Source organism: Alosa pseudoharengus, unplaced genomic scaffold, assembly GCF_046254945.1.
Source record: "Alosa pseudoharengus isolate Yale_2024_CS ecotype anadromous, Long Island Sound unplaced genomic scaffold, YU_APseudo_1.1 YU_APseudo_1.1_scf_22, whole genome shotgun sequence".
In the NCBI taxonomy this organism is placed as follows: Eukaryota; Metazoa; Chordata; class Actinopteri; order Clupeiformes; family Clupeidae; genus Alosa; species Alosa pseudoharengus.
In genome coordinates this window covers 32,426,499-32,452,989 of record NW_027468680.1, presented here as the reverse complement: position 1 = coordinate 32,452,989, position 26,491 = coordinate 32,426,499, and the positions used below count along the sequence as shown (strand labels likewise).

Here is a 26,491-nt window from a genome sequence, read left to right as displayed (position 1 = left end):
GAATATAGGTTTTTTGTTAAAAACCTTCAACATATTACATATCAAATGGTAATTATTAATGTCCTTCCTGTTAACCCTAAAGTCTTTTCCAAATCCCGTTCCATTCATTGAACATAACTGTCACAAGACATCAATATCAATTTGATGGATAGGGCATATTTTGATTTTGATAGAAAACTGTCTATGCAGCAACCATTATTATTTAACAACAGATTTAAAGTCCAATGATGACAATGATGTGCTCATAAATAAGTCTTATGGCAGCTGCATATTTGTAAATGCAGCAGCTATGGCATGTACAGTAAGGGTTCAAGAGTTGTGTGTGCTTATTCTGGTGCGAAGACTAAAGTATCATAAGCATCTGTGGCATCCTCTGAATCCATCACCAGTAATGAGGATCACAATTACCGCTAACCTTATTAGCACAGCAATTATAAACCCGCTCAATCTGCTCACTTATGGCTCCAGAGAGATAGAGGACACAGAGAGTATGTCTGATAGTGCGGGGAAATAGAGAGAGAGAGCAAGAGAGAGAGAGAGAGTGTGTGTGTGTGTGTGTGTGTGTGTTAGAAGACCAAGATGGTGGCGTATGGTTTAGCATCTCACTAGTTCTCTCTACATTTCATAGGCTTGTGCCTGTACTGTGCAATGAGCAAAAAGATGAATTGCTTCTAATCTGTGTGTGTGTGTGTGTTTGTGTGTCTCTTCTAGCCTGTGTGTGTGTGTGTGTGTGTGTGTGTGTGTGTGTGTGTGTGTGTGTGTGTGTGTGTGTGTGTGTGTGTGTTTGGACGTGTGTTTGTGGAGGTGTGTGATACGTACAGTATGCATATTTGATAGAAAGTGTAAGAGAGAAAGACAGGGAGAGAAAAAGAGAGAGAAGTATGGAGATGGGTTGTGTGAGAGAGATCCAGAGAGAGATTTTTCATGATGGAACCTTCCAGAAGAGATAGCATCATGACAATCATGTCCTTCTGCAGATCCATCAGCTCCTTTAGTAACTCTATCTGGCTCGAGTCCTGTGGGGAAAACAAACAAAGAGATGATTACAGCCTAATTAAAACCCAAAAAACACTACTTTACAACAACAATGTCCTCTCTAACTCTCCAACACTGTCCACCTACATGGACCTCAAACTGGTCAACACAACACAACATCAATTAATTCAATAATGTGCAACATATAGTTATTTCCAAACCAGACAATGCAAATCATCCCTCATCATTAAAAAAAAAAAAAAAAAAAAACTCAACATGTGCCCAGGAGAGGTCAAACGGGTGTGTCCAGGATGAGATGAAACAAGACGAAATGAGACTGGCAGGCATCTAATACTTGTGAGTGGCATTTCGCCACACATCACAGCTTCACTCTAGGTTGGCGGCACCGGCCAGCGCTCCCCAGGCGAGCCCATCCATCCATCACCGGCCCCGGCTAATGTCATTGCGGTCAGCGAGAGCAGATGGCTGTCGGCGGCTGACTCATCCTGGGGGTCTTGGAGCCATCCCCGCCACCACGGGGCTCTAGCCTCTGGGGCTCCCAGAGCGCCGTAAATCTGACAGGAGGCCCTTTGATTAGGTTAATCAAGCAGCCATCCCACCGCCCGCCGATCTGGCCCCTGATTGCCAGTCAGCTTTTGATAGTCACTTATAGTATGAATGGGGCTCTGTGTGTGGGAGTGTGTGTGGATTAGTGTCTGTCGGCCTGTCCAGCTATGTGTGTATGTGTGTATGTGTGTGTGTGTGTGTGTGTGTGTGGGTGGGTGTGTGTTTGTGCCTGCGCCCAGTGTTTTGTGACCTATTCTTTCTATGACATATGGCCCAGTCTGCATCTGCACTCGTAATCAAAGATATAAAACTGAGAGATTGATATTCCAGCGCCTCGGCCTTTGTAGCCTCCTTGTTCCTTGAACCAACGGGGCCCCCTAGTGGCAGATTAAATGCTGTGGCCATACACACACACAGTCTGACAGTAAGCCACATGACTGAAAAGGTCAAGTGTGCTAATAAGGCACTGATGTTGTATGTCACACATCATTATAAAATACATCATATAACTCTGCAATAGCAACACAGACTAATAGGGGATTCGATGGGGACCCCATCTCTGGATGAAAATGCGTCAGCCAAATGTAATGCAATGTAATGGAGGATACCTGCGACAACTTCATCTGCATGTTGGCAAACACATGGAGGAATCCCACCACTGCATCCCACAGCCTGCTGTGAGCCAGACTCTGCTGGTTCCCTATGCATGGACCCTGAGAGAGAGAAAGAGATCAGGATGCTTGTAAAAAAACGTAAAAAAAGTAAAAAAAGTCCAAGAAATGAGAGCAGAACTGATGCCAGCTCATGGTCATTTATGGAGGTACAGAGGGCTGACTTAACAACCAATTTAAATAGGTGTTTGAGGCAGCAGTGTCCAGTTGTAAATATGCCGTAGCAAGCCTTTATTAGTGAGCCAAATGCTACTCTACTGAGTACATTGAAGTGCTAAAGTACATTTGCTTTTACTTATTCAATACCATGACAGCTTGAGATAAGAAGCATATGCATGAGCTGCTGCTGTAAAGTGCTGTATGTGTGGCTTACCTGTATGTATTCTGTGAGGGAGTTGAAGATCTGCTTTGCCACCGCCAGAGCTTTGGAGAAGTTTCTCTGTCCAGCCTCGTCCATCACATCTTTCCCAGAGTAGTACCAATAGAAATCACTGATCGACTCCTGAGGAAGGAAGCAATTGTCCACATGACAAAATCACAGCCAATATGAACTGTTGTTGCTACTCTTACAACTTACGACCAGACTGTGACAGATGAGCTCAGTGCAGTGAATTTCTTTTCTCTGTGGTGGTTATTGAAGATGAGTATGCGTAGTAGGCTCCAATTTCAATCATGGGCAAAGGGCTAAGTTGGGCAGTGTGTTTCACATGAATTACAGCTATCGCGTGGTGTGTGGGACAATTGTCTTGATCGACCCATGTACATGTATGTGCTTAGGATTTTGCTCATGGTACTAAATCAACAAAATGCTTTTATTATTAAAATAGCTTTAGTTCATTTTTGCTCATATCCTGGCTTTGTTTTTTGACCATCACTTAAATTAGGCCCTATGAGTTTGGGAGGAACGTGATTCATACCTGCAATCGAAGTAAGTAGTCCACAGTGCTGATGATAATATTCACTGTGGTTGTATTTCCAGTCTGAGTCCGCAGAAAATTCTGGAAGTCTTAAGACAAAAAGGGCAATGGAAGATGAATTCAGACCAGGCAACCAGGACCAAAAAATAATTGGGATTTTGTAGTTGCTTCCCTCTTATTGCCACATTAAACAGGTTGCCACGTCATTTGCATGTTGTTATCACATTCGATTTACTGTAATGCTTGTAAAAAGCTTTTGCATATCTTAAGTTGTTACAGGCTCTAGACATGTCAACTTAAAATATTACAGTATGCTCAAGCACATATTTTACAGCAATTAAGTAGTATTAACTATAGTAATATAGTATAGCAACTAAAGAACAGTTTGTGTAAAGTGTGTTTGTGTAAAGTCTCTTTTATGGTTGATAACCAAGGAGGAAACTTACCATTGTTGTGGCCCTCACACAGCAGCTGAAGGAACCTAAACAGATCCTTTGTGAATTCATCGTTCTGAAGAACCTTCGAACCTTTCAAAGACAGGAGGTTATGTTAAAGAAGATGCACTCAATTCCCCTGGGGGAAGGGGAGGATGGTACAGTACAGTCATTCATATCCGCTTCCTCATGCCCCTCGGTCTCATTCACGGGTAGTGCAATAGCTCTCGCTTCCCCAGCCTGAGCTGAAGACTGGACTCATGTTCACAGACATCATTCTAAAAGAGCCACTATGCAGCTCCATCGAGCATCAATACACTTTCTCACCAGGGCTTGTATCATTCTGAGCATTGGAAAATAGGAATAAAAAAGATACCCAGATAGACAATGCTGTTGTTTGCTTGTTTCTATAGTCTGGGTGCTTTTTATTCTTATTTTCAATGGATACATGGTTAGTACTGCCAAAATGCAGAGGAAGGACAGGATCAAAGTTAAAAAGGGAGTGCTAGTTGAGTAGAGAGGCAGATAAGAGATTCCTCTGAATGTGTTATATGAATTAATGTCATCAATGTTTATATGAGATATTTATCAACACACAAAGCATTTGTGCAATACAAGGAAGAGATTCAGCTCACGCGTTACTGATCTATCTGCATGTGCATACGCATAGACCTATTTCATCTGTATTTTATTGTGGGAGTTATACATTCTTGTCATATGGCTGTCAAGCATGCATGAAGTTCCTGCAGACCAGAGCAATTGATCACTGCATTCAAGAGAGATGGGGAAGAGGGGCAGGGGGAGATGCAGCACTAAGGGAATGAGAAGAATCTAAACCATGTATTTACCCCGCTCACTCACGTTGACTGCGACCGATGAGTTAAAGAAAATGACAGGAAGAAACAAACAAACAAACAAACAAACAAACAAACAAACAAACAAACATAACAGCAGACATAAGCAAAGGAGAAGACATTGAATTTCAGTAACAGGAAGTAGGAACAAACAGAGAAAGATAGATATAAATATATATGTACTGACATCACTAACCAGACGACATTGAACACACATTTACTGAGTTTCAAGAGTTAGTAATTGTCAGAGGATTTATTGTTTTACTGCTTTTTAAGGCACCAAAGTGTTGAACTGGAGGCGAGAGACATTATTGGACTGCCATCACTTATGCCTGGTAACATGAGGTGAAAATGAGCTGAATTATGTATGCAGACGCATTAAAACTTAAATTGCGTTATTGCGAATGAACTCAATGGCCTATCGTGGCATGGTGATTTGTAGTGTGTGTTCCCTCTCACAGTGCACTCTAGCTGGAGGTGACGCTTTACTCTGCCAGACAAAAGTGTCCACATACAAGACTCAGGGAACAACCCCATTCACCAGCTAGATGAACACACATACAGTGGCACACATGCAATGAGTGAAGCTTATCTCTGCAAACCAAAGGCTTTCCACAAGATGTTGTATTATTAATGCTGTACCATGTTCTTGTACAACAGCAAAAGGTTTGATGATTTTACTATCTAAATTGTCAACAGACAATCAGTCATTTCAGATAGTCCAGAAATCTTCTAATGCATGTTCTGTGAGAGTGTTAAAACTGGAAACCGACAGAGAAGTCAAGGAAAAATGGAGGCACTCTGCCACAAAACTCTTTGAGGGCTTTCAATTTGCCTGTACACTGTTCCTTCTCCCTCGACTGAGCTGCTTAAGGGAATTCAGTGTCTGACATCAAATAAATCAATGTGTGGCTGGCAGTTTTTACTGATTGTGCTATAGCCGCCTACTAAACAGGGTTGTGCTGCAGCATACTAAACATTTTTTATGGAAAATAAAAAGATACACAACTATCCCACTGTGTGTAAAAAAGGATCGTGACAAAACTCTCAATCAATAGAATGTACAATAATCCATTCTGCACAAACTCTGTTTGCCCCCAGTCCATGCACTGCCTCTCTGGTGTTAATTGCGTTGTGCTGCCTAGCCCACACAGGTACTTCAGCAGTTACACTCCAAGTGTCTGCTATTCAACTGAAAGGATTTTTGAACAGAGCGGCCAAATTTAACATCACTAGTCACAAAGCAGAAGGCAAATCGCATTTGAACCAAAAAAATATAATTAAGGCTGCAGCTACAGATGTGTCAATCCATTTACACTAACTCAGTATTACTTTATACAATGGCTTGATTCAAATGGAACAACAAACGTTAACCATGGTCCAGCATTATTACAACAGGGGTTGAGCAGGCTTCACAGAAATTGCAACCCTTAGCCTATGTTAACTTCTCCAGGGATAACCAATGGGGACGCAGAGAGGATTGTCCAAGAAACCCTTTAACTCTCACATCTGAAGCGCATAAAAAAGAGCTCTTTCACTGTGTGATAGTCACATAGCCTAATACCTCTGGAATACACTGCAGGCATCTGTTCCTATTCTCTTTCACAGCTGTTGTCGTTATGTAAGAAAGGAGGCTTGGTGTACTCAGTGATTGCTTTTCAAAGGACTCCTTTACAGGCTAATGAAATTTCCTCTCGAGTCGGTGCAATTTCCTGCAGGAGGATTCATATCAGCTCTGAATACCATTACTGTCACCAGCGCTTTTGACAATCCCAGTGCTCGTAATTTGGTGTCCGCAAGCGGGAAATTGTCCCATTGTTATATATGATGGTGTCATTGGAAAAGCAGTGGACGGGAGAGATCATTGCTGCTTGTACTGTACACTATACACTATACTACCTCACCCAGGTTTGTCCTTGTCTGAAGAGAGAAAGAGAGAAAAAAAAAGAGACTTCTCACCCTCCTGTTCTTCATACTTACTTGATCCTTCCTCAGTTACCATGCCCAAACCTTCTGCTTTATTCTGCCTCTCAAAGGCATTCAAGTCCAAGACACTGGAGAGGGAATAAAGTTATGAATAGCACTGAAGCACTCAATTAATCAAAGGAAAAGGCAAAATACAGTGAAAACTACTGACTTGGTTGCAAAGTTGGATCAAAGCATTGTTACAGTGGTAAGATTATGTTGATAACATACACAATGGTACTGTCAATACAAAGGCATACAGTAACTGAATGTTTACTTTTACATTCTTATATTACTTATCAGTCAAAGACTGAGATTATGTCATAAGCATATTATATACCACAGTGTGATTGCTGATTGATTGACAAAAGTTTTATGCGTCTATTTAGGTGGACACAAAACACATAAATCTGGTCAACAGGTACATCACACTTAATGCTAATATTAGTTTTAGGACTCTAGTAGGGCTGGGCGATATGAACCAAAACTGATATCCCGATATTTTGGGGCTGATTGGCGATATACGATATCGATACAATATTGATATTTCAAACAGAAAGAGCGAAGTGCTTCATATATTCACTCAACACAACAGACACAGCCGGTTTTAATTATATTCATTTCAGACTGCTCTAACAGAGCTGTGAAAAAGGTGTAAACAATAACATATACCAATAGGCATACAGTTGCTCTGAGGGCTGTGCAAATAACAATATTCGGTCGACCCTGATTGGCAACACAGGCCTACAGCTTTACAATAAAGGTAACACAAAACATAGGCTACCGTTAAAAGCCAATATAATAAACCAATTGGCATACAGATAGAGCTGTGCAAATAAGAAAAAAGTAGGCTACACAGCACATACCTGTTTGTAAATATTTAACTGCACAAGGAGTAGGGCTGGGCGATATAGACCAAAACTGATATCCCAATATATTTTGGAGCTGATTGGCGATATACGATATATATCGATATTTTAAACAGAAAGAGCTAAGTGTTTCGTATTCACTCAACCAGCTTTAATTATAATGATTTCAGACTGCTCTAACACAGCTGTGCAAAAAAGTGTAAACAATAACATAGGCCTACAATAGGCATAGGCTACAGTTGCTCTGATAAAGCTGTGCAAATAACAAAAGACCAAAGGTTGACCCTGACTGACAACGCAGGCCTACATTGTACTGCACAATGCAATATTTTGGGCACAAAAATATTGAAAAACCTGCAGTTTTGTCACACAATGCAGTTTTTTTTTACCCGTAAGGGTTTGATAGGGCCTAGATGACAAGCAAATGTAGCCTATGATGGCCTAGACATGTTGCTATCAACAACAAAAATAGTTTTAAACAATTAGGCTACTTAAACAATGTAACTCATCAAGAGTGTGTTAGACGCTACCGTTGTTTTGTATGCGTATATTTTTGCATGTTCCGGTTCGTAAGAAAATCCCTATGCACGATTGAATGGGGTTTCAGGAATCATAAAAAATTATGCCCCTAACTGCTCGCGAGTCCCTGCGTGCATATCCTCTTAATAAAATCAGCGTGTAGGTTGTCTCCCTGAGGACTTTAGATCTGCTACTGTATATCGTAAACACAAGCATTCATCTGTGTATTTAAATTAGCTAGGGCCAGGCTATGTACCAAAAATGACATTTTACCGTGAGTCGAAGAGCTGTAAACAGTGTTGTAACTTAAATCTGCGTGTACAAAACCGCTTGGAGCTCCAGTGGAATTTTGATTTCACAACGAGAATTCTCGGTCTAGCCGTTGATGTGCCGGAATAAGCATCAGCACCAACCTCTGATCAAGGTAAACAAAATCTGACTCAGTGTCCGTCATGTTTGAAAGTTTGTAGTGCTGCGAGGGATAACGTGCAAACGCAGGGGCGCAGTTGAGCAGAGCTGCGGCTATCTGAATGGTCTGAACACAGAGTGGCTTTGATAAAATGGCCCATTATTTGACATAATACCGGTATTACGATATTGTCTCAACTACATATCGTTTTCAAAAATATATCGGTCGTAGTCGTAATACCAATATATCGCCCAGCCCTAGACTCTAGACTCAAGTACGTAAACTGTTATCCATGAATGAAATGTGCTGGAGGAAAAGCCCACCTGAGCAGTCTTACCTGCATGACTGCATAAGCCCAGATAAGCTCTTGAAGAAGCCAACGTCCCTTTTCTCCTTCAGGTAATCCAGCATTTTCTACAGGGCAGACAGTTCCATTATAGAGCTATGTGGGTATGAAGTGAGGCGAGTTTATCTCTAAAGTGCTGTGTATTACCTGCTGGACGATAATGTTGCCACCGTTGAGGATGGAGATGCCTAACTTAAGAGTGTACGTCACCATGGGATCCAATCGACCTATCACAGAGACAAGGAGTTAGCACAATTGTGTGTGTCTTATGGTGTCAATAGGACCTTGAGGGGGTGATTTAAGGATCTACAGTATGTGCCTTTGTGTGTGTGTGTGTGTGTGTGTGTGTGTGTGTGTGTGTGTGTGTGTGTGTGTGTGTCTGTGTGTCTGTCTCTCTCTGATATTAAAATTCAAATTTGCTTTGACAATGAATACAGGGAATGAATACACTGTTGCCAAAGCCATTGTTAACAATGACGCACATACTGATACTGATACAGGTATGGTCAGTAGCATCCTGTGGGAGTGGCTGAAGTGTGCACCAGCTATTACAAACGGTTCAAAGAATGAAAATAAAAAGCGGAAACAAACACAGTTTTTGGATGAACATAACCGAAAACGGGAACAAAACCAATTTCACTTGTTCTGGAGTAAAAAACTTTATTTTCAATTTTAGATAACCGGTTAATAACGGTATTTATCGTTCCGATTAACATTGTTTGAATATTATTCAAAAGTCCATTGGCTTGGAAATTGACCTGTCCACACAGTGTTTCCCAGACCCCTTATAGGATGAATTTAGTCAGATGTTATAAATCAGTGTCTTACCTGTATAATAGGCTAGAACTACTAGTTAATAAAAAGGATTTTCATATCCAACACTATCTAACTGCCTTTTCCAAGTATGTAGCCTAAATTTCTGAAACATTTTGTGAAATAACATAGGCTACCAGAGATACTAGGAAAAGATCTATAGGCCTGTCATGCAGTTGGTAGCACCACACATAGGTTAGGCTATTACAGGGCTTAAAGCAAGGACATTTTCTGTTTGTCTGTTGTCAGACATTTTTTAAGATTTAATAGTATATAGGCCTACTTGCCTACTTTCAAATCTTGCCCCATGTCTGAATTCAAGCACAGTGATTTTAACAGTTAGCCGTGATATTGAATGTGCTTTGATTTAAGCTTTAAGGCTGTTGGGCAAAGCTTATAGTATGTGCCACTGGCCATAAATGAATTTGTAAAGACAATGCCATTTTTAAAGGAACGTTATTAACCGTTAACATGAGAGGAGAGGCCTTAGCACCCTGCAACAGGAACGAAAAAATAATGTTTTTGCTCAAAACGAACCGAAATGAAAATCATTCTGTTTTCAGTCCCTGGTGTGCACATACCCGTGTGTGTGTGTGTGTGTGTGTTTGTCTCCCTACCCTTGCTGGCACTGATCATCTGCAGAGCCATCTCAGCGGCCCCTCTGTCGTGCAGTCTGGCCTGCTGGTACAAGGTCTTCTGTTTCTCCATCTCCTTTTCCTGTCATTTCACACACACACACAAATACATTTATTCCAATGCTATTCCAATGCAGAAGCTGCTGCACTAAACACATATCCAGCATTCTAAAGTGAAATGCTCCACCTCAAATGTCTTGCCCTCTCCCTCGTCCTCTTCTCCATCCTCTGCACAGCTCTGAGAACACAGAAGATGGACAGGACAGGACAGGACAGGACAGGGGAAAACATACATTTACATTCAAACATAACTTATACATTCAAATATAACAAGACATGCATTTCCATAAAAAAATCATGCACTGCAATCTGCAAAAAGACACAAAAGCTATTCTTGGTCTTTTTGTTGATTGTCTGTCTTCCCTATGCAACAGTGTCTATTTTTACTGTTAATTATGTAACATTTACTAACTACTATATTTTACATGACTAATATTATATGGGTAGTACAATTGAATACAGTATATTCGGCCTCCTTACCTTTGCCATCATGTCTGCGTATGCTATATACAGAGGGTCCTCATCTAAAGAACTAGGGAGAGCATGGCCATGACATTTCAACATACATAATATACACGTAATACATATTACAGTCACTCACATGCAGTCCCTTATAACTTAACTGAAAGGCAAACATTGCAATTGCATTTAAAGACATGTCTATCAAAAGCTTATAACTTTATTCTGGGATCAAATGTGAGAAATAAAGCAATATGTATAATGCAAAACAATTTCTGTTTTGCTTGGATTCCTAAATCCATAGTCTAGCAGAGACAGTGCAGACGTCTCTTGCCAAAGACTACACACACTGCCCCTCAACACAGATGGAGCAAACATAGTGTGTGCTAAGGGTTCAGGTATGATTTCAGTTAGTCTGTTAGTTAGAGTGTGTGTTTCTATGTGTTGGTACCTATATGGAAAAAGTGTGTAACTGTGTGCACATCCAAGGCTTGTCAGGTGCCAAACAAACAGTATAAATGAAAAAGATGGAGAAGATCCTGGGAGGTTGAAAATGAAAAAGTTAGACATACAAAAAGACATGATTGTGGTTTGGTAGCAGGAGTGTTGGCATGTGTATGTGTATGACTTCTGTCTGTCTGGTGTTGGCAGCACAAATATTTGTGTGTGTGGGTGGGACTGGGATCCGGAAAAGGAAGCACAGATATCTGTGAATAAGTGTGAGAGTGTGTTGGGCATTGTGTGTGTGTGTGTGTGTGTGTGTGTGTGTGTGTGTGTGTGTGTGTGTGTGTGTGTGTGTGTGTGTGTGTGTGTGTGTGTGTGCACGCGCGTGCGTGTGTGTGTTTACCTCCGCTCTGTGAGAGCGTTATGGCTAAAATGCAGGATGAGCTGATGGAGAGGATCTGGCTGCTTCTCTGCTTCCACCTCCTCCTCTTCTTCCAGTTTCACCTGCGTTTTCTACACACACACACACACACACACACACACACAAACACACACAGACACACACACACAATGTGGCCCTTCACCGTTTACTCCACACATTCTGGCACTTTTATGGATATAGACTACAGTTCTCTGTTAGGCACCTTAATGTGAAATTGACCCATGTATTAATGAAATGTACATTTACTGTTTAATTGCAGCCTGCAGTATACCCTATGCTATTTAAAGGCAGTTTTAAATAGACAATATTACAATTACAGTAACTTAATAATTAAGTAGGCAACCATTAGCTTACAGTACATAGCCATGATACTCTAAAACTTGACATGCTTTAAAGTCTAAATGTGAGAACCATAAGAGGAACCTCACAATCAGAAAGATCTGCTTGTTCCTTTGCTCATATTCTGTTCTTTGTTATTCCACAGGAGTGAATGAAGATGCATGAGGAGGACACAAGCACTGTGGCATGCAAGCAAACAGACACACACACAATCCCAAGCACACAACATCCAGATGATTGGACAACACAGTGCAGGTTCGGGTTTTGAGGAGATGCTGGTTAGCAATGAGTTGATCAGGCTTATTCCTATAATGAACACATATGAGGGAAGCATAATGATTCACCCAAAAACCTGCATGAAGGAAAATTCAACTATATATCTGATCAGAGACTGAGTGGTCTTTCATATGTAGATCGTTAAAAGAGCCTACATCAGAATGTCACATCGTAAGACACAGACGCCACCAATATCTATCTGTCATCCAAATAGATGGCTTTATTTACATCAAACCAGTAGAAGACAATCATATTCTTCTAACAGATCACGTCTGTTGAAGACACTGATGATCTTCTCATGGTTTTTGGTAGCTATGACATTTTGGAGAATGTTGATGGCATCACAAAACAAAATTTACGAAAGAGGCTCCTTCCATAAATTTTAAGGGTAAGGCCCTGGCCCTAGAGCCAGAAGAGCCTCTTACCACAAGCACATTCTGGAGCTGGATGTCTAGAGCTGGCACTGCTACTGAAGGAAATGTCATGCTGGCCCATGCTGTTGACTTGGGCACTGAGACTAGAACACAGAATGCGGAACGTGGAACATCACTGTGGCGCGCAAAGGGCACTGGAGCGGAACACGGATCAAGAACGAGGAACATTCAATGCGGTTGGTGACACTCAAGAGCGATGGCGAATTGTGCTTGCGGAACGAACCAAATCCACAGAACACAGAACGAGAGAAAGACAGGAGAGAGAGAAAGTGAAGAGAGAAACAGAGAGAAAGAGAAAGAGAGCGTCCATATCTTTGGTGTGGAGGATGCTAGTACTTACTGCCAAGTCCTGCACTAGTTTCTCCTCAAAGGAGTAGGTCTCTGTCTCTATCCAAATTCTTTGATAGCCCAAAAGGAAGAGGTTAATAGAGCGATGCCTGGAAGGAGGTAGGAGGAGGAGGGGAGAATGAGAGTGAGGCAGGGTTACCAGGGTTACGGTGGAACAGGAAGTAAGGGTTCAGATCAGGAAGCGCTGGACAGGTAGATGTTAAATGGTTAGTACAAAGGCACCTGTGCATCTAACTGGTCATCAGTAGACACCTATGGTAAGACAAGAACTGTAGAGATTTGTTGGCAAACTAGATTTGTGATTTTGATTAATGATGATAACACAGTGGTACTGGAGATATGATTAGGCACAACCTATTCTATGAAACTGGGATACCATGATACCATACAGGAAAAAAATACATCAAAACATAAAGCAAAACAAAACAATATTGTCAAGGAGGCCTGAAGTGGTCCTGCATTAATCAGCACAGACACTGACCAAATGCATTTGCGGATGTGCAAACCCTATAGGCTGACCAGTGAGATTGACAGTACAAACAACTAATGAGAGTTAAGATCCACATCAAGATGGAAGATGGAGAAGAAGGGGACAAGAGGAAGAAAGAGGAGGAGGGGGTGGGGGGTGGTGCAGTCACAAATGTTCCCTTTAGCATTACATTACCGTTAGCATGGAGAGCAGACTGTCATAGTCTGTGTTCTCATGCATTTTTTCCAGCCATAAGTGTCGGTAGGCGTTGAGGAAGTAATTATTATTTTTGTGCCTGAGGGAGATCACAGTGATGTCAATTGGAGATGGAGGGAAAGAATAACACATACAGAGAGATAGTAGAATACAGAGGGAGAGAGAGAGAGAGAGAGAGAGAGACACAGAGAGAGAGAGAGAGAGAGAGGGAGGAAAAGGCAAAGACAGAGAAGAGAAGGGACAAGAAGGTCAAGACATACACAAAAAAGCACAACTCTGGTTGTACATATTTTTGTGTCTCTTTAATGGGAGTTACAATAGAAAACATAAAAGATGAGGGTTGTTGTTGTTGAGATGTCACAGAAAACAGCTGTACAGATTAGAATACTACATAGTCAGAACCGTGATCATTTTTATTGCACCGTTTTAGTTCCAGCAAATGAGTTCCCATGGCTACTTTCACATGCCACACGTAACTGTGCATATTCTTATGCTAGGAAGGTATGTGATGGAATGGCTGTGATAAGGAAACTGAAGGAAGGACTCTTAATTGTTTTTCTCCTCCCTCTCTCTCTCTGTTATCGCCTGTGCTGCAGGGAGGAAGGCCGAGGCTGTTAGCGGGCAGTAGGGTGTGAAATTGCTGCTGTCCCTTCTTTACTGGCTGGAGAGAAGGCCGGAGGGAGGCATTTGTTGTACTGGCGAGAAGTGGGAGAGAGGTGTGGCATTTACACTGGGTGGGTGTGGACTTAATACTAGCTGTGGGTATACTGTGTGTGTGTGTGTGTGTGAGTGTGTGTATGTGTCTTCGTGGATGCATTTGTTGTACAGATGGAGGGTGTCAGGAAATGTGGCATTAACACTGGGACACACCCCGCAGAGAGAGACGGATGGAGTCTGTGTGTACGTGTGTATGTGTGAATACATGCCTATGTGCATGCTTCCTACCAGGCTGAAGACACAGACAGACCTGACATAGACAATGACCGCCTCTCAAATAAGAGCAATTAATTACAGTTTAAGCCTATCAAAAGCAACTCTCTGTCAGAGTTTGGAAAATCTCTTTTCTCTCTCTTTCTCTCTCTCCCTCCCCCCCTCTCTCTCTCTCGCTCTCTCTTTCTCTCTGTGGGAAGTTGCACAAACCATTTCAGAACTGTCATGGTGGTCCCAGTCAAATTATGTGATTGCACTATCTGCTAAATGAGTTTGAAAATAAGTTTGAGACATAAGAAGGCTCTTGGTAGAGAACAGAGACATGGAGAGGGGATGAGAGGATGAGAGGAGAGGAGAAGAGAGAAGAGAAGAGGAGGAGACATGGAGAGAGGATGAGAGGAGAGGAGAAGAGAGAAGAGAAGAGGAGGAGATGAAAGGAGGGAAGAGACATGGAAGAGTAGGAAAGTAGAGCATGGGATGGTAGAAACAAAGTGAAGAGAGCAGATAACACAGAAGAGAAAATAAATATGTGGAAAGAAGAGAGGAGAGAAGACTAGAGGAGAGAAAAGAAGCGGAAAGATTAAGTGAGGTTTGGAGAGGAGAGAAGACTAGAAGAGAGGAGAGGAGAGACGTCTAGAGGAGAGGAGAGGAGACTAGAGAAAAGGAGAGGAGAGGAGAGGAGACTAGAGGAGATGAGAGGAGACTAGAGGAGAGGAGAGGACAGAAGACTAGAGGAGAGGAGAGGAGGAGAGAAGACTAGAGGTGAGGAGAGGAGAGGAGAGAAGACTAGAGGAGAGGAGAGGAGAGAAGACTAGAGGAGAGGAGAGGAGAGGAGAGGAGAGGAGAGGAGAGAAGACCACAGGAGAGGAGAGGAGAGAAGACTAGAGGGGAGGAGAGGAGAGGAGAGAAGAATAGAAGAGGAGAGGAGAGGAGAGAAGACTAGAGGACAGGAGAGGATAGAAGAATAGAATAGAGGAGAGGAGAGGAGAGAAGAATAGAGGAGAGGAGAGGATGTGTACCTGGGTAGGTTGTAGAGGGGAGCCATGCGGAAGCAGGCCACCACCGCACGCTTACGCTGCTTAGAGAGGAGTTTCTGCCATACACACTTCTTAGACCTCAGCGGCTGCTCCACCTGCATGTATGTTTGTGTATGAGTAAGAGAGCGTATGTGTGTGAGTGTGTGGGTGGGAGAGAGAGAGAGAGAGAGAGAGAGAGAGAGAGAGATAGAGAGAGAGGAAAGTTTGGACACAATTGCTAACAAAGATGGCTTTCAAGAAAGGGCACAGAGTTATTGAATATCTACAGCCACAGAGGACTCATGACAATGCAATAATGCAACATGTCCAATTGTCCATTTGTCCATGACACACAAAGAATTAAAGATGACAGCACCAAAGTGTGATATATGACAACCCAAAGACAAGCTATTCATTTTCAGGACAGATTTACAGTATGACATGGCGATACTGATGCAATCTGTATTGCTTGGCTGTATTATTATAGGAAGTCAGGGAATGAATGGTGTAAGATCAAACCTGCTCCAGGTGAAAGACAGCTGCAGACAGGCCCTGGACACGGGCAACCGTCCGCTCCGGGTCAGGAGGCTCCTCGTTCCTGACCACCACGTCCTTGTAAAGGTTCAGCTGCCACCGGACCGCCGGATCCTCTGACTGCGTGAACGTGTATGTGTGCGCATGTGCATGGATGTTTGTGTGTACACAGAGGACAAAAGTGGTAAAAAGAATTTGAAAACTGACACAATCATTGCAGACACATATCATAAACATTAATCATACAAACATAAAACAAATGATAAACAAAATCACCTTCTCCTGCAGGTGGAGGTTGTGTCGTATGTGATCCTTGACCTCGTCATCCGTGTCTTTCTGTAGAGAAATGACAATGGCATTAGGTAGGGTAAGATAAAAATCAACATCAAATTTTACTCTCTGTCTGTTTCACCTACCAGGACTGCAAGAAATCTAGGAGTTGTTCTCGACAACCAACTAACCTTCTCAGATCATGTTGCCTCAGTCGCCTGGTCATGCCGTTTCGCACTCTACAACATACGGAAAATCAGGACTTACTTGACTCAAGATGCTACTCAACTTCTGGTTCAGGCAATAGTGATCTCACGACTTGACTACTGCAACGCCCTCCTGACAGATCTCCCAGCCTGCGCAGTGAAACCCCTTTAGATGATCCAAAACGCGGCGGCGCGCCTGGTCTACAACCAACCCAAAAGGGCACGTTACCCCGCTGCTCATCCAGCTACACTGGCTACCTATGGCTGCCCGCATCAAATTCAAGGCTCTAACGCTTGCCTACAAAGTAGTCTCTGGTTCTGCTCCCACCTACTTGAATGCCCTCATACAGACATACGCTACCTCCAGACCACTGCGCTCCTCAGACGAACGACGTCTAGCTCTACCACCGGCACGCTCAGGCCAATCCAAACTTTTCTCATCTGTTGTTCCTCGTTGGTGGAACACACTGCCAGTTCCTACAAGGGCAGGGACATCCCTCTCCATTTTCAAAAAACTCCTGAAGACCCAGCTCTTTAGAGAACATCTCTCATAGCACCACTTACAACAAGTCTTGCTGATACCAGCACTTACCAGCCGCCTTGAACTGACACTCAACTGTTTAAAAACAGCACTCACTGATGCACTTATTCTTACTGTACTCTACCGTTTTTAAATTGTCCTAAAATTGTTGAAAGAATTGCTTTAAAACTTAAACTGTTACCATGTTGTTAGTCGCTTTGGTTAAAAATGCGTCAGCCAAATGTAATGTAATGTAATGTAATGTAATAATAAAAGGTAACTTTATTTATATAGTGCGTTTGTTGAGTGCAAGTGGCCAGCGTACCCGTTAAATGAGTGTGATAGACTACAGTGTACATAAAACAGACATGACACAGAGACATAACAAACATATCAACAATTAATAAAGTCCATGGTCAATGGTGACTGGAAACAGCAGCAGCACATACTGTAGGCTATGATCTTTAAAAGTCCAAACCAGTTACACTGGGCTGTAACTGTAACTGGGCTCTTGACGAGAAAACACGTTGCTCTTGAACCGGCCAGGTCATCAGTAGAGCATCAGAAACACAAATCAGTCCTCTGCAACTTCTCCAGGCAGTCGCCGGAAAAACCAGGCAGCTGACCAGCAGCCCAGCGGACAGTGGGACTCAAAGCACCGGGAGCATCGCTGACCGCCTGGACAGCTCTGGAAGGGGGTCTGAAGTCGCAAGCGATCTACCAGCACAGACAAGCAGCTCGATGGACCAGCGACAGATGTCTCAAGGCAGCTCTCAGTCCAGAGTTCCCCAGCAATCCTCCAGTCCAGGCAGCCAACGTTAGCATGGAAGCTCAGCACCCGAGGGACCCATGACAGCGGCGGATCTCTCACAGAGCAGGCGGAGTTACAGAATCAAATTACAGCACCAGCCCAGACTTTGGAAGTGCAGCTTGTGCATCAGTTCACTGTTGAATGGATGGTAGGCTCAACAAAGCCCCCGCTGACTGATGACTAACACAAAGTCAACACAGACCAAAACAAAAACAATCGAAAAAACATATATACATATATATATATATATATATATATATATATATATATAGGGAATAATTTTAACGTATACGTATACGTATAACGAAGGTATAAAAAAAATAACAAAACATTACATAAAATAACAAAAAATATATACAAATCAAACAAAAACAAGAAGCTACAGTAGACGTAGCGGCGTACTCACCTGCATACCCGTAACCTAGCAACTAGCAATTAGGTCATCCTAAGAACTTCACTAACTACCCTGCAGTTCCACAGTGGCTCTATACCAGATCCGGGCCAGATCCACCTCACTAGGTGCTCTCTATGGTCCTTACCAGCTACAGTAGATGATCTTTGCTACCAACTAAACAAGACACCCCCCCCCCAACACACACACACACACACACACACACACACACACACACACACACACTCACAAGGCTGTATCTGTTCTTGGCCAGTGAGATGAGTTCCTGGTCACCAGGCGTGCACATGTTGAGGCCGATGGGCAACATCTTCTTGAGGGCGGCCACGATCAGGGAGGTCTGGATGGAGTAGAACTCGCCCCGCCGCTTCTTGTGCTTCCGCTCCTGGTCCTGACCTCCAGACTGCAGGGGAGGGTCAATATGGGACAGTCAGTACCCCTCGCCCCCACTCACCTAGAGGTGACACTCACAGTGACAGGGGGCAAACTGATTGGTTTTTGCCACATGGTGCTTTTTTGGTGGAATGACCTTTGAGCATTTATCCACAAATACTAGTCCTGTTTTTAACTTTGAGGAGGACTTCATATTGATGCTTCAAATCAATGACAGGTGTAATTGAAGTGGGGCGTTTCAGCTGCTTCACAGTACGGTGAAGAGACGCCTATACCCTTAACTCACAAATCTAACGTGTGACAGGGCCATTTTAGAAAATGGTCCCCACTACATTAGTTTGTGATTTTCTGCCCCATTACTTCCTCCAATGTTTGTTAAGAGTGGAGCTAATTTAATTCTCTAAATCTAATGCTTTAGCTGTTATCTTGAGGGCAATGTCCTGTTGTAGTGAAATAAAGCTAAATGTTTGAGTCAGCCACATCAAGCCACATCACTTGCCAGCAGCTTTCAGGCAACCAGTTAGCCTCTGTCAGTAAACCACAGAGAAACTTCACAGAGAAGAGATGCAATGGGAAAGGACACACTGAAGCAGCTGGCTTTGCTCCAACACATACATACAAATGTGTACCATGTTCCACTGTGAAGGAGCCAGGACTCAATACAAACAACAGGTTTGGACTAACCACAATACACACTGATGATCCATCACTTGCAGCACACTCCAAATATAAAGCGACCCGTCGTCAGTCCCTATGGTTTTTCATTAGGCAAAAATGGAATGGCTGCAGCTGCCCTCTATCCCCATGGAGATGGAATGGTGTTACCATGACAAACATTGTGATGGATGGGCGTGTGATTACTCGTGATTGGCTGGTGATTTGTGTCTGTAAGAGGATACACCCTACGGCCCTTGTTCCAGACATACACAACTAGGCACGCAGGAAGGTGGCATAAAATCTAAGACATGTGAGCACGTCTCCAAAAACATCTCAAAGATGCCTTAACAACATCTTAGAGAGTTCTCAAAGACGCCTCCAGCATAACTCACACACAGGTGCTGCACGGCTTGTAGACATCAACCACAGTTAAAACACACAGCATATCTCGGTTGCATACATCTTCAAACAAAGCATACGCATGTCAGACAGAGCACAGTCACAGGGAGTGTCAAGCTAACGCACCACTTTAGGGACACCGGTAACATCACCATCGCCATTCACAGATCATACACATTTCAACATATCATTCCCAAAACACAACTGAAAGAGTTCATAGGGTCACACATACACACACACACACACACACACACACACAAAATTGAGTCCAAACACACCGACCAATCCTAAACAGAGGTTGGCTGAAGATAAAGTCTAGTGTTGGATTAAGTCTGGTATTCACTGGAGAGATTCCATGTGACATCTCTTAGCCCAGAACTAGACTCAGGGCTGTAAGAGCAGCTTGAGATGCAAATAGCAACTGAGCATCTTCACTTAGACCACTGAACACACTCAACACCTGCTTGTCCCCTCTAACCTAGAGCTTCTGTAGGGAGACCAGTGGAAAAGAAGTCATTATAGATTACAAAGATCTTCAGATGATGTTGTTGTTTTAACTTATCTGTGTTATAATACAACTATGTTAGCACAAACTACTATATTAGCACTAACTATGCATCAAACATGTGAGGGCTTACTATTACTTCTGTTTACAACCCCCATCTTTAATAATAATATTTATATTATATGTAATCTCTTAGATGTTTGAGACATCACATATTAAGTTCTTTAAAGGTATTGCTTTCTCAAAGAACTAAAAGCTCCGATGTCAGTTGTGTTCACGGTGTGACCTGCTCAGCTACACACTGCACCTTGAGCTTTTCAGTAACAGACCATAAACAAACAGACATAAACACTCACTGTCTACACACACACGTACACACACTCACAGAGACAAACACACACAGTCCCTACACGCTCACTAGCGACCAACACAACTCATATACTGTACAGTCAACAATAAACACACACTGCGTACACTTTCACTGTGGACCTTTCCCAGAAAGGACTGCGAGAGGGAGAGAGCAGAGGTCAGACACGTCTCAATGCATGAGGTCAACAGACATATACCTGCACAATATATCTCTGGAACTCTTAGGAAAGCTAGCATGTTTAGTGTAACTTAGGACTGCCTATTCAATAAAACTGAAAAAAAGCCTCTCATGGGATTTGTAATAGAATTTAAAATGTTACTAGAATACTATGAGCATGATGGGACCATTTTGCAAGGTGACAATAGGATGGATAGTCTATTTTCCAGGGGTAGGGGCAAAGGTTTGCTTGTTGATACTTCAACCAAAAGAGAAAAAAAGATGTATGCTTTATAGAGGTAATAACTGGACTTGGACATGTTTATGTGTGGGGATGGCTTGAGTTCGCCCTGAGGCAGCTGATGCAGAGGAAGAGGGAGAAAAATAGGTAGAGTGAGAGAGAGCATAACACAGAAAGAGGGAGAGAAAAAGAGATAGAGAATTGCCTGCCATTGCAGAAAGAGCAATGCTATAATAATGCCTGTCTGTGAAGTGCTGACATACAGCAGAAATGGGCCAGATTAAGGTACACTGAGGTTGCAGGCAACAACAGCCTGAGGAAAATGAAGGAAAAGAAACAGGGGATAGAAAAGCATAGAGAGAGAGAGAGAGAGAGAGAGAGAGAGAAAGAAAGAGAGGGAAAGAGAAAGAAAGAGAAAGAGAGGGGGAAAGAAAGGTGAGGCAGGAGAAAGAAGCAATATGTGGGTTCTGACAGACCAATTCAAAAATCCTGACAGACCAAGACAGAAAAGATTAATAAGGACTCATGCAGAGTCCTCTAACTGTAATGGTCTTTCTCATGAAACATTAAAAAATACCTACGGTCCCCAATAACATGTTCTCATATTCAGAGTCTCTTATTGGCCATTTCAGATTCTGTCCCAGCTGTTGCTAGGCAGCCCGGGGGGAGAGGAGCCAGATGTGTCTCATCAGGACAGTCTTGATTTGTCAAGCATCCTTTAATTTGGGAGATGTCCCCAGGTCCCTTCCCTACCTTTGACATCTTAGTTTTGCTGTCACCCGTGAGAAAAGAGAGGTTGTTGATCTCATTCTGCACCACAAAGTTCTGCTCTTCCCGTTTGAAATTCTACAGAGAGGTAGAGAACCATGGTCATGGTTAGAATTTTATTTTTGTTGAAAAAATACACACACACACACACACACACACACACACACACACACACACCTCAACAGAAAAATGAAAATCTTACATGTGATTTGCACCAGAGAATAAAGATCTCAGCTACCATCCTAAAGAGCTCGTTGGAGTCTGCATCCGGCTCCTTCAGCCATCTGGATCTGAGGGAAAGAGAGTAAGAGGTAAGATCTCATTGATCTCATCCAGCACACAGTCCTGTGTTCTCATTGAGGGCACAGTCTCATCCAAAAGTACATTTCTGAAGCCAAACACTGTTTATTTCCAATTTATGACGTTTTGCTAAATCAGAATGTACTGTAGAGTGCAGAATCATAGTCAGATGGTATGTTTAGAGTGTTGAAGAACAAATAAAGGCCCTGTGCATAGGATTCTTCATTTTATTTTTTTAATCTCCTATTTTACCAACAAAGCAACATGATATTTACTGCTATCAAAACAGTCTCTATAACTCATAACTCTATAACTTTCCCAGAGTGCATCTGTGTTACCTGTTGTTGTCCACATAACGTATAAGCATGGGGTAAAAGGCATAGAGGTCACGGCACAGTACAGCAAACTCGTCCAGGATGAGAAGCTCGGCCTCTTGGGTGTCCCCCTTGCTGTCAGCCTTAAGAAGCTCCTCCTCGGTCACCACCTTCACCGTCTTCTTCTTCAGCTTCTCCAGCGTGGGCAGGAAGTGGGTCTTCAAGAGGTCAGCACGTGCCTTGCTGATGATGGGCTGGGCGTACACTGACAGAAACACAAGGCGGTGTGTGGGGGAGGGTGGGAGGTTCATTTGAAGCTTTTTGAAAAACGTGGAGCTTTCATTGTTTTTTCTGTTGTTAGTACATTTTTTTGTGTACGTTCATTTTTTGGAAAGTACCAATTTTCATTTCATGTGCATGGTGCATTCCATGCCAAAGAATCAATAAGCTGGTATTACACTGTACTGAGGGGGTACTTAGGGTAGGTTCCCATGGCCCAAAGACAATGGCAGAGGGTCAGGGCATACTTGAATAAACATAATTTGGAAAACAATAGTGAATGTGACAGCAAGGACAGTAGCACAAGCACATTAATTGCATGCCCTCTAATGTTCCCATTGAGGCATCCTCTAATATTTCACGAGAGACACCACCATATCCTCTTTGGTGTCAGTTGATACATGCTGTAAATGAGAGAGTTCAAAATGATCCTCCGGCTATTGAGTGGAATAAATCCCTGGTCTCTGGATGAAAAGAGGCGTTCTGCTCACTCTCCTTCTGCTATTCTCTGACTAGCTGCAGTGTAATATGATCCCTTGCGGTATGATTTGACTTAAGCGTGAAAGTGACACAAACGTCCCCAGCTCTGACTCTCAGATGTCCCGTCTGATTTCCTTACAGAAGTTGAATATAAATGGGAAAAGGTGAACATTCTGTTCATAAGATGTTCTAGGGGTGCCAAGAAATTGTGGAACAATATTTATTATGACCGCCACGCTAGCGATGCCCTCCAACCCCCCGGCTTGACATCTGCTACTAAGTGACTGAGCCTGAGAGGCTGTGAGGGCTTGGAAAGGCTTGAACTGCCAGCAAACTGTGATACATCACATTAACTTGACTTAACATAACGCCAACAACAAATTCATGCTATTTTTGTTTCCACTTTATGGCTTCCAGGTTTCCACCATTAGCAACTTACTTTACAGAATTGCAGACTTATAGAAAATGTGCATAAAAGGCTCAAAGTGTTAGTCTTGTGAGTGGGTGAGTGTGAACATTAAGAGTCAGTCTATAGCTCCAGTGTTCCCCTGGGCCCCCCTCAGGCAAGCACTTGCAGTCAGAGCATGAGCAGGGTGGGCCTGGCTGTAATTAATTGGTTGTGTGAGCATGCTTGTTGAAATGTGTGTGTGTGTGTGTGTGAGTATTGACTGAGAGAGGCCTGAGGGCTGCACAAAGGAGTCTTAATTGTAGAGTTTGTGATTCTACTCCAGAACACTTTTTGTCAAATGCAACAAATTGCTCCCGGCGATGTGAATGGGAGGGAAACTTCATAACTCATGTGGGGCAACAAACAATTCCACATAGCTTCAGGAACACAGAAGAGAGAGGTGTAATTAAAATTATGTTTTGTTCAAATATTGACAACATTTCACCAGAATTGCTGGCCCACTTTACCTGTAACACCACCTTGATTTAGTATTTTCTTTTTTGACATAATAGTGACGGGCATATGGAAAATGATTGGGGTAGAGAGATGGGGAGTTGGCTCGGGAAATGAACTCAGGCTGGACGTGAGCCTGGGTCCTTGTGTGCACTGGGCCTGTTCATGGTATGGGATGCTCCCCCACACAATCTCAACCTTTTTTCTCACCTGCGATCCTCTTCATCCAGGAGGCCTCATCAATGCCCAGGTTGCTGTTGAGGATCTTGAGGATGTTGCCCAGGATGACGCTCAGGTGCTCCGAGGTGACGGTGGCACAGCAGATGGGTCCTGCTCCACTTTTGAGGGTGGATGCCTGGTTCTCCGGCCCACGCTCCCACCAGTAAGACAGGTAGTTGCACAGCATGGGCAGTACCACCTCGATGACGTGGGGCATCTCTGTGTAGCGTGCCCCCGACTCCGACAGGTCGTTGATGTCCTTCATCAGGCCGTCCAGACGTGGGATCTCTGGACACATGTCCTCCACAGTGTCCGGCATCCCCAGGACTGAGGACAGAGGCCAAGCCATTTCTTATTGGTAGTGGGTAATGGCAAATAATAAATATAGTGCTTTTCTACTGATCTGAAGGCAGCTCTTGAAGCTGCTTCATACACTGACCTATTTACACACACATGCAAGCCATGCCATGTAAGGGCTTCTACATACTCGACGCACCCGACCGGTAGCGCGACACCGTGACGTCAAAATGACGTAGATCTTGCTGGCGCGCCAGGATTTTAGCCAGGTAGCGCACCACTCATTTTTTTTCAGACGAGCGCGACAAAGCGGAAACAGGAAGATGGACTAGTTCGAGGGCAAGCAAGAGTTGCAGTGTTTTGATACAGTCGTGAATTTTTAATAGTTTGCTGGATAAGTTAACAAAGTTACCAGCGAGAGTTGCAACACATGGAATTAAGAGGAAATAATAGAAACGATTTATTTTCAAACAAAGGATATCTACAGTATTAAGGCCTGAACAAAATCTTTTTCCACTTCAGGAAATTACACAAACTCAGCCAGCTGCTAGCTAGCTAGCCAGCTAACTAAACTGTTTAAATTATTAAAATTTCCCTCGGGATGACTAAAGTATCTATCTATATATCCATTAATCCATCTATCTATATATCCGTTAATCTTTTCACAACAGCGACACCTCTGTTCAGGAGAATATTGCAACTAGTGTCGTGACCAAGAGCCATAGAGCACGAGTATAAATGGTTACGGCGCTTCTGTGACGTCACATTGTCGCGCTACCGGTCGGGTGCGTCGAGTATGTGGAACGTTTAAGGCTGCAAGGCACTGCACTTGTACTAGCAATAGTTTGCACAGTAGCACATAGATGACCACTACAGTGTTGAATCCAGTGGCTTTTGGCGGTTTCTCCAACAGGGCTTTATTTACATAGACAGCACCGCACACCATACTGAACTTTACAATGTGCAGCCTTAAGACCATGAAGCCATAGTGCCCTGCTTTCATTAGGCTAAGTAAGCAAATCCTGTATCAACATGGAATTATGTAACATGTTCAGCATACTAATTGCCTTATTAAGCATTAAGCATACAGTGCCAGAGGCTATTTACAGTAGAGTATAACCCATGTGGCATACATTTCAAAACCACACACTACAGTGTAGAGATTCATCCACAATAGGGGTAGAAATTCCATTGGCACATATTGGATTATACAGTACTGTATGTTCATGTGCAGGTCATGTTCTATGTTCTACAATAAAAAAAAGTCCCATGATAGCCATGCAAGTTCCTTAACACAACACACAAAGCATAAATAATGTGCTCTCGAGTGCAAAGCAGTGTTGTTCTTTAGTTGGAATGGGACCTGATATAAACATGTCAATATTGCACATGATTATGTAATACATGGATCCTACTGTAACAGAGTAATATTGTGTGTATGCAGTGGCACTCACTGGCTCGCTCTCGTGGTGTCTTGGTGTTGAACACAGAGCAGGGGTTGTGTGTGTTCAGCTGTGGCTCCAAGAAGGCCACAGGCATGGCTCCCGCCAGCGTCGCCAAACACTCCCCCAGAGCGGGCAGCTGTCTACAGGGGAAGACACACACATTCACACACACACACACACACACACACACACACATGCACACCACACGCACACCACACACACCACACGCGCACACACACACACACACACACACACACACACACACACACACACACATAAGCAATAAGCAAACACATAAAATATCCTAGATACTGCCGAGATACCTATATGCATCACAGAAGACTGAAGCATTTCTACATTAAATATGCTGTAACGTATACAGTATAGCCATAGGATTCACATGACTCAACTACATTCCATATTCCTGGCTTGAATACCTCTCAACATAAATGTTCTTGCCAGTTCCTAGGGAGTACAGGCTGGTCAGGATGCGATAACAGGACACCTGGACATCGTCCACTGCAACACACAAGGGCATTCTTGATATTAATTTTATTTAATACAGGAACAATACAAAATGGTGCATACAATTTACTGCATGTGTTCTGTA

The 26,491-nt window shown here is 43.0% G+C and overlaps 1 protein-coding gene across 1 annotated transcript in view; it reads right to left on the bottom strand.

Annotated features, from left to right (window-relative positions):
- The window catches only part of LOC143139155 (ryanodine receptor 3), a 205,393-nt gene that overhangs the window by 18,369 nt on the left and 160,533 nt on the right, over positions 1-26,491 (bottom strand). Inside the window, exons 65-88 of the mRNA XM_076299756.1 lie at positions 26,319-26,400; positions 25,891-26,021; positions 24,131-24,466; positions 22,285-22,525; positions 21,849-21,936; positions 21,632-21,724; positions 18,390-18,560; positions 16,218-16,277; positions 15,927-16,061; positions 15,411-15,523; positions 12,769-12,865; positions 11,341-11,450; positions 10,515-10,566; positions 10,162-10,212; positions 9,957-10,056; positions 8,674-8,753; positions 8,518-8,594; positions 6,399-6,472; positions 4,413-4,430; positions 3,577-3,657; positions 3,131-3,219; positions 2,587-2,715; positions 2,151-2,255; positions 935-1,016 (exon numbers count right to left, since the gene is read on the bottom strand). Coding sequence (XP_076155871.1) covers positions 935-1,016; positions 2,151-2,255; positions 2,587-2,715; positions 3,131-3,219; positions 3,577-3,657; positions 4,413-4,430; positions 6,399-6,472; positions 8,518-8,594; positions 8,674-8,753; positions 9,957-10,056; positions 10,162-10,212; positions 10,515-10,566; positions 11,341-11,450; positions 12,769-12,865; positions 15,411-15,523; positions 15,927-16,061; positions 16,218-16,277; positions 18,390-18,560; positions 21,632-21,724; positions 21,849-21,936; positions 22,285-22,525; positions 24,131-24,466; positions 25,891-26,021; positions 26,319-26,400 — 2,595 coding nt within the window. The remainder of the gene's footprint in view (positions 1-934; positions 1,017-2,150; positions 2,256-2,586; positions 2,716-3,130; positions 3,220-3,576; positions 3,658-4,412; positions 4,431-6,398; positions 6,473-8,517; positions 8,595-8,673; positions 8,754-9,956; positions 10,057-10,161; positions 10,213-10,514; positions 10,567-11,340; positions 11,451-12,768; positions 12,866-15,410; positions 15,524-15,926; positions 16,062-16,217; positions 16,278-18,389; positions 18,561-21,631; positions 21,725-21,848; positions 21,937-22,284; positions 22,526-24,130; positions 24,467-25,890; positions 26,022-26,318; positions 26,401-26,491) is intronic.